General features: G+C 40.2%; 1 protein-coding gene across 1 annotated transcript in view; it reads right to left on the bottom strand.

The window, feature by feature from the left end:
- The window catches only part of TTC28 (tetratricopeptide repeat domain 28), a 410194-nt gene that overhangs the window by 151631 nt on the left and 240037 nt on the right, over positions 1–18526 (bottom strand). Inside the window, exon 5 of the mRNA XM_086348496.1 lies at positions 2222–2729. Within this exon, the coding sequence (XP_086204622.1) occupies positions 2222–2729 (508 nt within the window). The remainder of the gene's footprint in view (positions 1–2221; positions 2730–18526) is intronic.

Below are 18526 nucleotides of genomic sequence, written 5' to 3' on the forward strand. Positions count from 1 at the left end.
AGGAAATTTTATATTTTTTAATGCTTGTATTAGAAATAAGAAAGGTCTAAAATCAATAACCTAAATTACAACCTTGAGAGGCTAGAAAGAGGACCCAAAGAAAGTGGCAGAAAGAAAATACTAAAAATGAAATCAAAAAAATGAAATTAAAAAATAAGACAAGCGATAGAAAAAAAATTAACAACAACAAAAGTTGGTTCTTTAAAAAGATCAAGAAAATGGATAAATCTCTAGTTAGAATAATCTAGAAAAGGGTGAGGGGGCTATTGTACAGGTATAGAATACAAACTACCAATAACAGAAATGAAACAGGGCATATCCTACCAGCATTAAAAGGAAAATACAGAAGTATTACAAACAACTTTATGCCAATAATCCAACAATTTATATGAACAAAGTCTTTGGAAAATACAACTAATCAAAATGATAGATTTCTGACACAAGATGAACTGTCCAACAGGCACAGCCTTCTCTACTCCAGGTTCCAAGCCCTCCAGCCTCTCCTACATGCCACTGCCCAACTTGTCTTCTTGAAACATCTAGTCAGTGTTCTCCCTCCTACATTACAAAATCTTCAGGAGTTCCTGTTCGCTAGCAGTTCCTTGCCTACTTTTCATAATAATCTTATAATCTTCTACCATCCTCTAGCACATTCCTGAAGGCTAATCATGCCACTGTCCCTCAGACAGGCCAACCTATCATATCAAGTTCCTTGTATCACATTCCCCTTGCCATCAATGCCATCCCATTTCTGGCCAAATCTCAGCTATTCTTCAAGGTTCCCCTGGGTGCCATGCCCTCCAAGAAGCCTTCCAGACTACTCCCACTCCTCAGGGACTCCCTTCCGGGAATCTCATGGCAACAACATCATTAACTCTGCTCTGTAGGGAGTCCATCGTTGCCCTGTGGGTTAGTCTTATTTTACCAACTAAATTACAAGTTCTTTGAGGCCAAGCATTTTTTTTTCAAACTTCTCTATCACTTGAGGCAATTATTCCAGGATTCAACACACAGTAATGATTCAATAAATACCTGAAATCTGTTGAATGAATATATAATACCAAGAACTTATTTCTACAGTTTTTATCAGACTCTCCAGGTTCTCATTCTGATCTCATCTTCAGTGTCATCTTCAGGGATTTGTCAGACTTACTCTAACAACCATATTAATGAAACGTATGGTTACAGTAAGTGGAGGCAGAGGGGAAGAAGAAGTAGTGCTAAAATTATATGCAGAGAAGTAGGGTTTTGTAGGTCACATAAGCAAAGGGGACTGAGTTCTATACTGCACTGCCACTACCTGCTAAGCGTGCACTAGTGCCAACAAGCTCACTGTCTCCTTGTCCTCTCCCACCCTGACTTCCTGCGGCACAAACATAGGCTCCAGGCTCAAGGACGACTTCAGCTTATACCTCTGAACACATCTGTTCTCTTGGTTCATTATGTACCCACATCTGCTTGGGTACAGAGAAAAGCTACCAATATCTTCTAATAAGTAGCCAGACACTAATACTTATCACCTCTTACCATTCCTTATAAATTCATCCAAATATATAAAGGGCTTAAAACTGTAACCAAGTATTGGAGTGGCTAAAAAATTCATTCATCTTATTCATTCATTCATAACATCTTATGGAAAAACCCAAACAAACCTTGTGCCCAACCCAGTGTGTGTATCAAAACACACTGCAAATTTCTTAAATTTTTCAAAAAAAATAATAATAATTATACATTTATACTAATACTGTATCACTTGTGAATATACACACATTGAGAGGAAAAAATACATTTCCTTCGTGTTAAAGTCACCAAGTAAAGAAATCTCTCTAAACAAAAATCCTCTCAAATTCCTTTCCACTGATGACTTCCTAGCAGCTTCCCTTTCATTTAAACCAAACGTAGCTTTATATCTGCATTTCATTCCCCTTCTCTCTAATTAGATAAATCTGCTCGCTCTTCTCTCTAGAAAGATTAAAAGGTTGGGGTGTTTTGTTTTTCCAGTATTTCAGCATTCTAACGCTCACAGCGCTGGGATGACAGAAAGGATCCTTTGATTTAGAGCAGGCAGGCTCCAAGGAAATATATCTGAAGGAAAAATATAACACAAGCAAGGAGGACTACTGAAAATAAACACACAGATTCCTGTCAAAGATAGTGGGTCACTCCAGCAACTTCCAGTCCACGGCCCTGACCCTGGTCCCGCAAGGAAGCCTGTACTTACCCAGATTGGAAGATGCTCGCCCCTCTGCAGCCCGGTCCTTGAGATCCTCAGCAATGCCCAGCTGCTGCTCGTGGTACTGTTTGGCCCTCTCCAAATCCTGCATGCACCTGGCAGCGTGGCCCAGGCCAGCGTAGGCCCGCATCTCAATGGCCTTCTCCATCAGCTCCTGCGCCAGCTCCAGCACGTAATTGTGGTAAGACATGGCCTTGTCAAAGTTCCTCCTGTAGTGATAGGCACTGCCCAGATTGCTGTAGGCCCGGGCTTCTTCTCGCTTGTTCCCCAGGTCCTTGGCTATCTTCAGATGCTGCTCGTGGCACTGCACAGCATTCTCAAAGTCACCCATGGCAATATACACAGCTCCCATGTTGCCGAGTTCTCGGGCTTCAGAAAGCTCATCTTTGGATTGCTTGGCGAGAAGAACACACTGTTTGTGACTGGCCAGTGCATTGGGGTAATCTCCAATGGCTGTGTACACGTGGCCCAGACTGCTCAGGGCTGATGAAGCTGCCTGGAGAGAAAGGATAACGCAGAGAAAAGAAAGCACATCAGAAAATGGCTTGGTTTGTTTCAGCAGATAAAATGTTTGAGAGTTTGCCTGTAACCATCCAATATAATTTCCAATGGTGTCTCTATCAGAGGTCTACAGACGTATGCAGAACTGAAAAACAGTGCTTCCACTCAGCAAGTTCCTAATAAAAGACAATGGCAATTTAATCAGTAACTTCCAATACCGAATCTCACAGAAACAGGTTGTGTGTCATATAACCTTCATCTTAAAGACTTGACATTTTTAATATTGTGATATTATATCTCTGTTAATAGCTATTAACCTCTGCAGTTACAAGGAAATGTTGAAGAAAATCAAAATTAATTATTACATGTAATATAACACAGGACATTCATAGGAGAACTCCATGCACGGCTCTTTGCACTCCTGGGCATTTCTCAATTCTTGTCTTCTCCCAAAGCAAATGGATACACTAACAGCAAGGGAGATATCAGGAATGATGACTGATAATTCTGTGACCCAGGACCCACTGGAGGGTCCTGTTCTCTTATCTTTGCCCTCTCAGTGTGACTTCATCAGTGCTGGCTGTGGTGGAGGGCTTAGATGAGATGAGAACCAGAGGAAAATGACAGTTACAACTGCATCTGTGAATGGGGTGGTCCCCACGGGGCCTCCCCACCGCTTTTGCTGTTTATGCTCTGCTGTTCTTGTCTCTAGCCTCTTCTGGCCTCAGCCTCTTTGCAGAAAGATGCTATCTTTCTGGTCGCCTCACACTGCTTGCCACTCAAGCAGTTCTTGTCTGAAGAAAAGAACATGACCTCTTTTTTGTCTTAAAGGTTTTAATGAAAATGCCCCTTTATTGGTATAGTGAACCAAAGGGAAACAAATATAACTAAGGAGATGTTACATGTGTTCATGGGTTCGAGAATCTTACTAAGTGCAGACAGTCTTAGAGTCTCACCTCTAGTTTCTAACTCCTTTGCAGAGACATAAAAGGCAGTTACAACGCACATTTCCTGCCGTTCTTTTCATTCAGCAACTTGCCTGTCTTCCTCTCCCTTCTCACCAAACCTACAGCTGGAGCCACGCCGCCCCCTTTCTTTGGGATGCTCCCTCCCTCTACCATGAACATGTGATCCTGGCAGAACAAATGATAAAACTAACTGTCACAAATGGGCAAGCAATCTTCACAAGGCCCCCAGGCTAGGGAAGGCCATCCCACCTGGATGAGGGCACTGCTTTATCAGATGTGTTCCACGTCTGTGTGCTTCAGAACACCTTTACTAATATTTTATAGCTGTGAGTGATTTGCTACCTTATTTCTTTGCCTCTGAAATAGAGACTTGAGACTGACCATCTTCATGATGCTTGCAAATTGTGTATTTGCCAAAGGTTCCATACAGCTTTAAGCTGCTTTTATCATTTCACAGATGGTCCCACAAAAAGACTGAGGAAAACAGAGAGGAAATAAACACTTAGAAATGTACTTTTTTGTATTTTTTTCTAAGTGGTGGACAGCAGAAACAATTCCGTGAACATCACAATTCTGCAGCAACATGATTCTGGCAGAAGCAGCAATGATGTCACCCAAGAGCATGCCACTTGGACGTGAACTGGCCTCTGGTTCCTACTTTGGGAACCTCTTTGGGATCAGAGGTTAAGACTTCATGTCAGCACATTGCACATGGGCCTTTCTACTGCTCACAACTCCCCACCCCACACCCGATGAGCTTCTATCCTCCTTGCCGCAGGCCCAGGGGCTCAGTCTCTCTCTTTCCCTTCTGTAACTGGCCCTCCCCTCCTTACTCGCAGGGGTCCTTCTGTGCCCAAGTGGAGCTAGAGAGAACACAGTTCACAAACCCTCCCATCTGCAAATCTCTGCTGCCCTCAAAGTAAAACACACGGCTCCCTCACTCTGGAGCTAGTATAGCTTGGAATCAGACGTACGTGGTTCAAAACTGTGCTGCTGTTTCCGAGTTCTGGGACCTTTAGAAACTTCACTTTTCTGAGCCTTGGTTTTCCAGACAGATGTTTCTAGGACCCAGCAGTAAGCCAGGAACTGAATGTTTTCCAACTTAGCCATGAGCCTCTGTCAAATGTGTAAACCATAAATAATTCACTAGATAATTCCAAACAGTAGGTCTGGTTGGAGGCAGTGAGCCCTTGAACACTGCAGGGAATAGATTTATAAGGCCTGGGGCAGGCACAGCACCCCGGGCATCACTGTTCTTAGAAATTCTGGTTTATGGCAACTCCAAATGACAGCCCAGGGATCTTCTGCTTCTGGTTCTTCATTTCTGTAAATGCCAGAGAGACACAGGAGCTCATTTGCTCAAGCTCTCCTGAACATAAGGAAAGGGAGTCCTGGGGCATTTCCCTTCTGGGGTGTGAGGCAAAGAGGGAAGAATAACTGCATTAGTTCTTCCCTGGAACCTGCCAGTCGCAGGCAGCACCATCAGGCTGGGACTCCTCATGCGGGTGTCCTGGAAACCGGCAGCTCCAGACAGGACAATATAGTTTCTGAAGCACACATCACAGCCTCCAAAATGAGAAAGGCTGCTTGACGTAGTACAGGGATGGAACAGTATTTAGAGTCAGAGGCCCTGTCTGTGTCACCCTGGTAAGTCATTCAACCCCTTAACCTGTGTTTTCTTTATATGTAAACTGTTCTGATAATGACAGCACGTGTACTTCCCAGGGTTAGGATGGGATCAGATGAAGCAGTACGTGCGAGTGTCCTGAGTAAACTGTGAAGTTCTCTGTAAACACATCACTAAGGTGTGGATGGATGTTTTATGACTGCAAGCTGGCAGGGCTGAGCTCTGCTACCAGAGCAGAAGCTAGTAACAGCACTGAAAACATCAGTCATTGTGACCCAACATCTGTATTCCTATCAATTGCCACTGAAAATGAAGGCCAGTGTTTTACAGCCGCTGGGCAAATACATGTGATGATATTTATCAGCTAAGTGAATTACAAATTAATCACTTGTCTTTGTTCCTATTCCTTCAGAACAAGCTTAGATCTGAAACAATAGTTTCAGGCTGTTAACGAGAATATGAAGACCCGCTATCTAGGGGACTCACAAGCCCCACCTCAAACAGATGCTATACTTGCTACTAAGGTTCACACTGCCTTTGTATATTAATCTCATTGAGATTTCTGTGCTAGAATAGCAGCAGCTGCTTCCCACAGCGGAAACATTTTGGAACATCTGTATTTGAATATCAAAATGCACACAAATAGTTATGCTAACAAACTATCTGGTTGGAATAAGACAACACTTTTCTCTTTTTACAAAAGATAAATTACCCATGGTCTTGCCAAAGCATGATTTCCAGCTGCAGACTTCACACACAGGAGTCATTACCCCTTGCTCTGTAACCTGAGTATTTGCAGAAGAACTGCACCTGATGAGTCCTTTCATGGGACATGAAGCTAGAGAAGGAAACTGGCTCATATTTTTTCAAACCACCTTTAAGGACTTTCAGTTTGGGACATAAAATAGACAAAATCTAAAACTACACAGGTTGCAAAAAACTGGACACAACTTAGCGACTAAAGAACAACAAAACTACCCCAACTATAACCACATTGATGATACTACTATTAAATATTATTTTGAAGAATTAAACATGCTTTCCTTCACAGCTAGAATGTTTTTCCCCTTATTGTATATATTTTCATAAGGGTTTTATTTTGTGGGATGATTAAACACACAGATAGAGAATATTTGACATAATTGCTGATTAACTGCATATAGTTTTAAGAACAGGGGAAATACTCCCACAACTAGTACCAGAAATACACTTTTTCATCTTTACTGTCCCAGTCCACACACATCTTGTATCCCCTGCCAGTTCAGTGCCCATGAACCTAAGGCATTACCACCTGCAACCCAAGAGGCAGAGGGGTGGAGAAGAATAGGGACAGACTCTGGAATCAGGCATGTACGGGTTCAAAGGAAAACCATGTAATACTGCACAAGTTATGCCACTTCTCTGAGCCTCAGTTTCTTTATATGTAAATGGGAATATTAATATTTCGCAGTGCTCTGATGAGTACAACATAAGATAGAAATTGTAAAGAGCTCTTTTCAGGGTTCACAGAAGATGCTCAAAATGTTTAATTTTCATTTATTTACCTACCCTAACCAAGACAACACTCACTTAGTGCCAATCACTCAGTCATATCTGACTCTTTGCGACCCCATGGGCTGTAGCCCTCCAGGCTCCTCTGTCCATGGGATTCTCCAGGCAAGAATACTGGAGTGGGTTGCCATTCCCTTCTCCTGGGGATCTTCCCAACCCAGGGGTCTCATTTCAAAGATGTGGTAGGAGACAGATGACCAGAAAATAGAACATGATGTTATGTTACCAAAACTAAAAAGACAACACAAGAAGCTTGCCCCACTGATGATGGGAAGGGTTATTATCTTCATATGCTAAAGCATATTACTCATAATACTCTTCTGCTAAGGTAGGCATAAGAAAATCCACCCTTTACTCCAGGGCATTTTAGAATTATTGGTATATGCAATACAAAATGTTGGTAAAAGCACTTTAAGTGGTCAAAACTGACAAAGATATTAGAGTGTCTGGGGTCTGTTGGGTGGTTCATTTCCTTAGTCACTCATACACTCAAGAAAATTCTCTAGACTTACACAAACAGAATCAACTAATTTTGACAAATGAGCAAAAGTAATTCAAAGGTGAAAGGACAGTCTTTTCAAAAAATGGTGCTGGAACAACTGGACATCCAGATGCAAAGAAAGCGAATCTAGACACAGACTTTACACCTTGCATACAAACCGACTCAAAACGGATCACAGTACATGTAAAATGTAGAACTATAAAACTCGTTAAAGATAAGAGAAATTCTAGGGGACCTGGAGTTTGGCAATGAATTTATAGATAAAACACCAAAGGCATGACCCATGAAAGAAAAAATTACTAAGTTGGATTTCATTAAAATTAGCAACTGTGCTCAGTGAAAAATATGGCTAGGAGACTGAGAAGACAAGTTACAAGCTGGGAGAAGATATTTGCAAAACATTTATCTGACAAAGGACTTGTATCCGTATCCAAAATATATCAAACATTCAAACAAACAAACAAAAACCCTTAAAACACAACAAGAAAACAATCCAACTTTAAAATGGACAAAAAACCTGAAAATACACCTCACCAAAGAAGATACAGTTGTCTTCAGTATCCGCAAGGCACTGGATCCAGGACTCTAGCAGGTACCAACACCTGTGGATGCTCAAGTCCCTCATGTAAAATGGTATGGCATGTACATATAACCTATGCACATCTTCCCATATTCTTTAAATTAACTGTAGATTACTTATAATGCCTAATATAATGTAAATTCGGCTTCCTGGTGGCACAGTTAGTAAAGAACACACCTGCAATGCAGGAGACCTGGGTTCAATCTCTGGGTTGGGAATATCCCCTGGAGGAGGGCATGGCAACCCACTCCAGGATTCTTGCCTGGAGAATCCCCATGGACAGAGGAGCCTGGCGGGCTATAGTCCATTGGGTTGCAAAGAGTTGTGCATGACTTAGCAACTAAGCACAGCATACCTAATGTAAATACAAGGTAAATAGTCACTCAGTTCAGTTCAGTCGCTCAGTCACATCCGACTCTTTGCGACCCCATGAATCGCAGCATGCCAGGCCTCCCTATCCCATCACCAACTCCCGGAGTTCACTCAAACTCACGTCCATCGAGTTGGTGATGCCATCCAGCCATCTCATCCTCTGTCGTCCCCTTTTCCTCCTGCCCCCAATCCCTCCCAGCATCAGAGTCTTTTCCAATGAGTCAACTCTTTGCATGACGTGGCCAAAGTACTGGAGTTTCAGCTTTAGCATCATTCCTTCCAAAGAACTGGTGCATGATAAATTCAAATTTTGCTTTTTGGAACTTTCTGGATTTTTTTTCCCAAATATTTTTAACCTGTGGTTTGTTGAATCTATAGATGCAGAACCTGTGGATATGGAGGGCTGACTATATATAGATGGCAAAGAAGCATATTAAAAGATGCCCACATCATGTATCATCAGAGAACTGCAAGTTAAAACAACGAGATACCACTACACACCTATCAGAACAGTGAAAATCCAACACAACTGACAAGATCGAATCCTGGTGAGGAAGTGAGCAATAGGAACTCTCACTGATTGCTAATGGGAATGCAAAATGGGATAGCCACCTTGGAAAATATTTGGGTCATTTCCTACAAACATACTCATAGCATATGACCCAATAATCATGCTCCCAAGTATTTACCTTAAGGAAATAAATACTATGTCCACCCAAAAACATGCACATGTATGTTTGCAACACCTTTGTTCATAATGGTTAAAAGCTGGAAGCAATCAAGATGTCTTTCAATAGGTGAACAGATAAATAAAACTTGGTATATCTTTAGAATGGAGTACTATTCAGCACTGAAAATAAATGATCTATTGAGACACAAAGAGACATGAAGGAAACCTTAAATGTATATTGCTTGATGAAAGATTCCAGTCTTAACAAACTACACACTATTACACTATGTAATCTCAATTATGTGATCCTCTGGAAAAGGCAAAACTACAGAGAAAGCAAAAGGATCGGTGGTTTCAGTGCGGGGAGAGGATACAGCACAGGGGGTTTAGGGCCGTGAGACTATTCCGCATGACATTATAATTATGTACACGGTGCATCACATGTTGGTCAAAACTCACAGGATGTGTAACACCAATAGTGAATGCTAGCGTAAACTATGAACTTCAGTTAGTAATAATATATTAACTATCAGTTTGTCAATTGTAACAAATGTACCACATTAGTGTAAGATGTTACTAAGAGGGGAAACTGAGTGAGAAAAGAGACAGAATGTGAGAACTCTATGTACTATCTGCTCAATTCTCTGTAAATCTACAATTCCTCTAAAAATGAAGTCTATTAGTTAAGAAAATTAATAAATAAATTGGAGTTTTCCTCACTGGGGGAGTGGGCAATTCTAGGAAATGGAAACAGCACCAGCAAAGGCATGAAGTATGACAGAGTGTATAGTGACTAGAGACCAAAAAACCAGTTAGACCTGGGAGAGGGGATGGTACTGGAGAGAAGCCTGTAAAGGGAAGTTTGGATGAATTCTGTCTGTCTATCAATTTGTAAAATCTAAAATATATTCCATGTATGTTATTTCATTTAATCATTATAAAAACCCTCTTAAGTGTTATTATTAAATTCATTTTTGAGATAACACTAGACTCATAAAATGACATGCCTAAAAATACACAACTAATAGCAAAGCCAGGGTTCACATCCGCAGACATCAGACTCCGGCTCTTATGCTCATACACGCAGTTTAGCCTCTACTGAAGAATTCATGATCCACCCATAGGGCGATAACAACCACACATTTAAGTGGGAGACTGACGGGATTAGATTCATATTTTCACATATTTCCACGAAGTAGCTAAAAAGGAGGGAGACTGGTAGTAACAACAACATGTTTAACCAAAATAATGACTAATTAGAATACAATAAGATCTATGTTAGGCCCTAATGATATAAGGGTGGAGAAGGAAATGCCAACCCACTCCAGTATTCTAGCCTGGAAAATCTCATGGACAGAGGAGCCTGATGGGCCACAGTTCATGAGGTTCCAAGGGCCGGACACAACTTAGCAACTAAACCCCTCCATGATATTAGGGTAGGCTTTAGGGATATTCACAAGTTTGCTGGTATCTCTGCATCAAAGCAGGTAAGACTGCACATCCCTGCCTGCAAGAAGTCAGGTATGAGTGGCAATACGACTTTCTTTGGCCAATAAATGTGCTCACATCCATGTAAAGCTTTAAGAACCAGTGCAGGCTTCACCACATTTCCTCTTCTCCTTGCTATGTACTGCTCCATCTGAACTGAACTTCAAGTGACAATCTCAGCATTGTAGAACAGAGCCCTGGCAGACTTATAACACACACACAGTGGGCACAAGAAATCAGGCGCTAAGATTTGGAAACTGACTATTATTGCAGCCTAACCTCGTCTACCCTGACCACAATACTGAGCATAAATTAATCATTTTCATGCTCCAGTCACTATCTATCTAGTGGTTCAATTATTTGAATTACCACAGGTTTTTACATGCGGGAATTTTAGTCATTTTTCTAGAAAAACTAAATTTGAGGAGAACTGGGTACTAAATACAGAAACTTAGCTAATCTTTAAAAATCTGTATTAATCTGTAGACCTAAATACAAAGGTCTACTTGGTAGTAATTTATCCACACTGCAGATCAATTTAGGAGGAATTAATAGTCAACCAAATACAAACCTGTAGAAAGAGAAGACTGAGTCATGTTCTGCAGGGTCTATACACTCCCTACAATCTTAAATGATATCCACTCTCTATATAATGAATGTACCATAGCCTGAAAAATCTACCCTTGGTCAGCAGTTGAGCTGATGAAGTAATTCTGTACAAAAAGTTACAATAATCACTAATGTCCAGAGTTGCTTACTCAATAGTCACACAAAACCAACCAGACAAAATAATAAAAAAATGTATAATCTATATTGTTGAGGACACTGTCCACGATACCACCTGATGTCATCTTCATAACAATCAATGGAAAAATTTCCTTCAGAGTCAAAGCTTCTACGAAGCAGCTGCTATGGTTTTATCTTAAGAAAAATGTGAATCTTATAAGTGGTCATGTTTACCTCTTTGTTTCAGTCACCAGGAAGCTTATGATTTAATACAGAGCCTTCTTTTAGTAGCCAGATAGAATCCCATAATAGGTACAAAGTCTGCCCTGGCTTCAGCATATGATAGGATCCTAACCCTCTCATTACTCTGATTTCTTCCCTTTCATGTTTTGTTTCCTACTTCCACAAATCCTTCTTGGATTGCAACAAAGAAAAAACAAATTATCAAAATACAAACAAAAAACAGTTAAATATTAAGGCTCTTGGTAGGGAGAAAGCTTCCCGACATGGGATCACTAAGAATTGTGAACTCACAGCCACAGCCTGAAGAAGAGACTTAAACTCTGCATAAATAGGGAAAATTTTAATTAGACGATCTTTAGCAGTCTTCTAGACAGCATATTAAAAAGCAGAGGCATTACTTTGCCAACAAAGGTCCATCTAGTCAAAGCTATAGTTTTTCCAGTAGTCATGTACAGATGTGAGAGTTGGACCATAAAGAAAGCTGAGCGTCTAAGAATCGATGCTTTTGAACTGTGGTGTTGAAGAAGACTCTTAAGAGTCCCTTGGACTGCAAGGAGATACAACCAGTCCATCCTAAAGGAAATCAGTCCTGATTTCCAAAGGAAATCATTTGAAGGACTGAAAGTGAAGCTGAAACTCCAATACTTTGGCCACCTGATGCAAAGAGCTGACTCATCTGAAAAGACCCTGATGCTGGGAAAAGACTGAAAGCAGGAGGAGAAGGGGACGACAGAAGATAAGATGACTGGATGGCATCAAATACTCAATGGACATGAGTTTGAGCAAGCTCCGAGAGCTGGTGATAGACAGGGAGGCCTGGGGTGCTGCAGTCCATAGGGTCGCAAAGAGTCAGACACAACTGAGCAACTGAACTGAATACCATAGTTGGAATAGCTGGTTTGAATCTATTACTATGAGCTTAGAGAGCCATTAGTGATGGTTATAACTTCTCCAGAGTAACCTGTCAGCCTTTTCTAATGTTACGGGGCCAGAGGAGCTTTCACAATAATTATTTTTATCAAAATTATATTAGGGTTGGAAGAATAATACAGTGTCAGAAAGATCTATTACCTAGACCTAAGAGTTTCTATCACAGGTGATAAATTATTTATAATGCCCAGCATTAATACAGCAATGTTTTCAAACCAAGAATTTGTAAATGTCCTTTGCAGATGCAAATTAACAGATTAATAAGGAAACAAGCTTTCTTGTTTGAGAAACTGGATGACAGATTAGCTATTAAGAGCAATTTATAGGTCATAAGATATGAAAGTTGGCAAGAAACACTACCTCTGCTGGCTCTATAAATAGTAAAACTGCATTTAGTTTCCCAGAGGTATCCTGTTAGACATTTTAATTATACTATAAAAACTGCCAGAATTTATAATGAATTCTTTTTTTTTAAACGTGATGCTCCATGTACACTTGATTCAGTCCATCAGGCATCTGTGCTGTGTGCTGTAACTGCCAAGTTGCAGCCAATGCAAGAGTGTGTGCTGCTTCCTTGTGAAGGACTGCAAGAGGTGAGGCTGATGGGAATGTCAGACAGAAGGTGTTCCTTCTTAACATCTCTTCCAGGTTACCTAAGGGTTCTCCTCCCTCCTTTACATCTTAACACTTGCCATGGCAGCCACATGCTATCCCTCCAGAAAGATTTTTATTAAGAATTCCATTCTACATAGCTCTTTGACCACAAGATGATGACCAAGTGAAAAATCCTAGAGTCCTGGTAGTCCTATAGGGAAGTGAGTTTCACCAGGTATAGATTTTCTCACTCACTCAAAATAATCAGTTAACATGACTTTTGGAAACTTTTTTCCCATTCTCAGTTTCACCTATATCTTCAGTTTTATTTGGGGGAGTGATAGGCAGATAACTTAATCTCAAATTAGTTTTTTTATGACATAATTCATTCAAGTTTCTTATGCATCAATACTGTTTAGTCCAATCAAAACTACTCCATTCCACACTTGCCAGCCAACCTGAATTTTAGTGGACTATAAAACATTGTTCCGTAGGGAGCTGGAATGGAGTCAATCACCCTTTGAAGACTGAATCATAAAAGCTGTCTTTGGCTGAGCAGGATGTAATGGAGAAATGTGGAGAGGAAAAAAGATGGAAAACACATATGTGTTCAAATGCACATACAAGAGGCAGAAGAGACATTTCTTGGAAGGATGAAAGCCCAAGAAAAGGACAGCTTATTTACAAGGATAGGCAGATTAACAATTTAAACAAGGAATCTTTTCATTGGCTGGAAAGGAGTCCACCACGATCCTGGAAAGATGTTAGGAAATTAAGAAACAACTGAGGACTTCTGCTACCATCCATGAAGGAAGATTGTTACGGCCCTCCCACTACGAAGAACAGGGCCCAGTGCAGGCTGAGACCTTCTTAAATTCACAGCTTCTAACTGCTCAGGAATAAATGGCCCACCATCTCAGCTCTCAGTACTTTCGCTCATTCTAGCAGATTCAAATTCTATCCCTTTTGGATGATTATAAACTCAGATTGCAGAAAAAGAGATGGGATTTTAGAGCTGGAAGAGGCCTTAGAGATCACCTGATTCATCAGTTTTCAAACTTTTAAAAAATCAAATTAAAAATATGTGTGATAAATGTGATTAAAAGTGTAGTTGTTTAGGTTACTTAGACTAGAGTGCACTTTTCTCCCCAGCACCCTTAAGAGAATCTATGGCACCCTGCAGGCTTGAAAACCACTTTGCAATAGTACTTCTCAATGTCTTTAGATACAGAAACTAAGACCAAGATATGTCAAGTACCTTGGCAGCAGGTCAACCTGGTAATGACCAGCAACAGCAGGACTAGAGCCAAATCTTCAGGCCCCCAACTGGAAAGCTCCTCACTCTGTTTTGCCCACATTCCATCACAACATCTAACAATCACCTCAAACTCATGTCTCATCACCTTTCCAAAGTCTTAATGAAAGAAGTGATTATCTCTATTTCTTTCAACAACTAGTTAAAAGCTCAGTGTTATCATTGACTTTTCCCTGTCTTTTGGCCCTCATAGTCAGCACCTATGCCAGACCAGATTTATCATACTTGTAAAGTTATAATTACACTATCTTTTATTTAATAATCTTCACTTTAATGCTAATTATTTATGCAAAATATCCACTCAGAATTAATTTCTGACCATTTTAAATAACAAATATTACCTTTAAAGTTATATGACAATGTTAACAGATGAGGTTTGTAATATATTTTAAATACATAGTACTCCTCTCTCTAAAATCTAAGCCAGCTATTTAGTGACAAATTCAGTGGCAAACTTTAAAACTTCAGTCAAACTTTAGCAATTTTTCTAACAACTATTGATTCTGTCTCCTGAATAATAATGCACTCAGCAATGCAGGGCAATATAGCGATTAGACTGCCTAGGTTGAAATCTTGTCGCTGCTGGCCATCTTCCTGACTCTCTGTCCTTGTCTCCTTATCTACAAAGTGGGGGTAATGATACCTATCTCATGGGATTGTTACAAGCATACACTTAAAGAACTTAGAGCTGCATCCAGCACATCACAAGTATTCAATTACTGCTAGAGTTTATTACAGATGCTCAACACCAATAAAATCAAGTAAAGTAAGTAATCTTAAAGTCATATATTCATTTAATCTGTTTTGTATATTTATTCAAAATTTAAATGTACTAAATTAGGGCCTCTCTTTCTCTTTCTCATATTAATTTTAAAACCTGAAAATGTCACTTCCCTTGTGTGGCATTTGGCATTCCCTGTGTCACTATTCCTTTCACACAGAAATTATTTGGGTATACAAGCACATAAACATTCCTTTCTGGGGATATCCAGAGAAAGAGGACATCACACCAAGATCTAAAAAAGGAACACAGTAAGTTCACAGGCAGAGGAACCAGAGATCAAATTGCCAACATCTGCTGGATCATGGAAAAAGCAAGAGAGTTCCAGAAAAACATCTATTGCTGCTTTATTGACTATGTCAAAGCCTTTGACTGTGTGGATCACAATAAACTGTGGGAAATTCTGAAAGAGATGGGAGTACCAGACCACCTGACCTGCCTCTTGAGAAATCCGTATGCAGGTCAGGAAGCAACAGTTAGAACTGGACATGGAACTGGGAGTACGTCAAGCCTGTATATTGTCACCCTGCTTGTTTAACTTACATACAGAGTACATCATGAGAAATGCTGGGCTGGAGGAAGCACAAGCTAGAATCAAGATTGCCAGGAGAAATATCAATAACCTCAGATATGCAGATGACACCACCCTTATGGCAGAAAGTGAAGAAGAACTAAAGAGCCTCTTGATGAAAGTGAAAGAGGAGAGTGAAAAAATTGTCTTAAAGCTCAACATTCAGAAAACAAAGATCATGGCATCTGGTCCCATCACTTCATGGCAAATAGATGGGGAAACAGTGGAAACAGTGGCAGACTTTAGTTTTGGGGCTCTAAAATCACAGCAGACAGTGACTGCAGCCATGAAATAAAAAGATGCTTACTCCTTGGAAGAAAAGTTATGACCAACCTAGACAGCATATTAAAAAGCAGAGACATCATTTTGCCAACAAAGGTCCGTCTAGTCAAGGCTATGGTTTTTCCAGTAGTCATGTATGGATGTGAGACTTGGACTATAAAGAAAGCTGAATGCCGAAGAATTGATGCTTTTGAATTCTGGTGTTGGAGAAGACTCTTGAGAGTCCCCTGGACTGCAAGGAGATACAACCAGTCCATTCTAAAGGAAATCAGTCCTGAATATTCATTGGAAGGACTGATGCTGAAGCTGAAACTCCAATACTTTCGCCACCTGATGTGAAGAGCTGACTCATCTGAAAAGACCCTGATGCTGGGAAAGACTGAAGGCAGGAGGAGAAGGGAATGACAGAGGATGAGATGGTTGGATGGCATCACTGACTCAATGGATATGAGTTTGGGTAAGCTCCAGGAGTTGGTGATAGACAGGGAGGCCTGGCGTGCTGCAGTCCATGGGGTTGCAAAGAGTTGGACATGACTGAGCGACTGAACTGAACTGAAGTTCACTGAAGAAAGACTAAAATTTTTATTAAGATTCTAAACTACTTTTTAAAACGTTAACTTATTATAAAAATACCCAAACTGACAATAAATATAGGTTACACTAATAGATAAAATTTCTAATTACAAATGTGACCAAATTCTTCATCTTGTTAGTTATTAAATTTGTTTTCAGTGGTATGCTTCCTTTGGATAAAAGTGAGTATCAGAAAATGTTCTAAAGTCAGAGGAAATATGTTCTAAAACAAAAAGATGTGATTCATATAGTTTCTATTTAAAGCAATAAGATATAGGATATGGGTGGAAGGATGAGCAACACAGCATGTGAAAGGTCAGACTAGGCTTTCTTGAAGCTAAGAGTTGTCCTCATCTCTGAAACTTCAGAGTCCAGTGTAACAACTGGCACATAGCAGGCACTCGGCAAACACTTGAAGAACAATCCACATTTCAGTCTGTATAAAAGAAGAAAATCCCATCCTCTAAAGTAAGAATACCAAAATCAATGTGCAGTACCAATACCTCAGCTCTAGTTTTGTGTAAGCACAATTCAAACACACTAAAACTTTTCTACAGCTCTAACAGGGGATCCATAGACACACAGGGGTTTCTCAGTTGCACTTTGGTGTCTGTATGCCCAGAACTCATGGTCCCCATATCTGTCCTTGTTCTACCTGCTGCTCCTCAGTCATTCTTCCTAAGTCTGATGAAATCTTCTTCTTTTACATTGTTCACATGCGACATGAAATGATTACACACAGCCATTCTTATTTTTATTATAGTACTGTTTTTCCTGAGAATGATTATAATGGTACCCCCCCCCAAATAAAGTCTAGGAAATTTAATCTGGGAACCATGAAAATCTTCCTTAGAAAAAATATACCATATAATAAGTATGCTACTACCCACTGAGAACCAGGCATACCATGTTTCTTCAAATCAAAGTTGCCACCAATTTAAGAAGGACTTTACATTACATATCACAAATAAAGGGACCAAAATATTATAATTAAAAAATGACAGCATGCTTTCTTTTTATTTTATTTTATTTTATTTTTTTTTTTTTAATTTTTTTTTTAACCCTCCTCCCTCCTCCCTCCCCATACCATCCCTCTGGGTCGTCCCAGTGCACCAGCCCCAAGCATCCAGCATCGTGCATTGAACCTGGACTGGCATCTCGTTTCATACATGACATTTCACATGTTTCAATGCCATTCTCCCAAATCTTCCCACCCTCTCCCTCTCCCACAGAGTCCATAAGCCTGTTCTATACATCAGTGTCTCTTTTGCTGTCTCGTATACAGGGTTATCGTTACCATCTTTCTAAATTCCATATATACACATTAGTATACTGTATTGGTGTTTTTCCTTCTGGCTTACTTCACTCTGTATAATAGGCTCCAGTTTCATCCACCTCATTAGAACTGATTCAAATGTATTCTTTTTAATGGCTGAGTAATACTCCATTGTGTATATGTACCACAACTTTCTTATCCATTCATCTGCTGATGGACATCTAGGTTGCTTCCATGTCCTGGCTATTATAAACAGTGCTGCGATGAACATTGGGGTACACGTGTCTCTTTCCCTTCTGGTTTCCTCAGTGTGTATGCCCAGCAGTGGGATTGCTGGATCATAAGGCAGTTCTATTTCCAGGTTTTTAAGGAATCTCCACACTGTTCTCCATAGTGGCTGTACTAGTTTGCATTCCCACCAACAGTGTAAGAGGGTTCCCTTTCCTCCACACCCTCTCCAGCATTTATTATTTGTAGACTTTTGGATCGCAGCCATTCTGACTGGTGTGAAATGGTACCTCATAGTGGTTTTGATTTGCATTTCTCTGATAATGAGTGATGTTGAGCATCTTTTCATGTGTTTGTTAGCCATCTGTATGTCTTCTTTGGAGAAATGTCTATTTAGATCTTTGGCCCATTTTTTGATTGGGTCATTTATTTTTCTGGAGTTGAGCTGTAGGAGTTGCTTGTATATTTTTGAGATTAGTTGTTTGTCGGTTGCTTCATTTGCTATTATTTTCTCC

The sequence above is a fragment of the Bos grunniens genome, chromosome 17 (genome assembly GCF_055505025.1).
Source record: "Bos grunniens cultivar Pamir isolate PY7600 chromosome 17, Bosgru_T2T1.0, whole genome shotgun sequence".
In the NCBI taxonomy this organism is placed as follows: domain Eukaryota; kingdom Metazoa; phylum Chordata; class Mammalia; order Artiodactyla; family Bovidae; genus Bos; species Bos grunniens.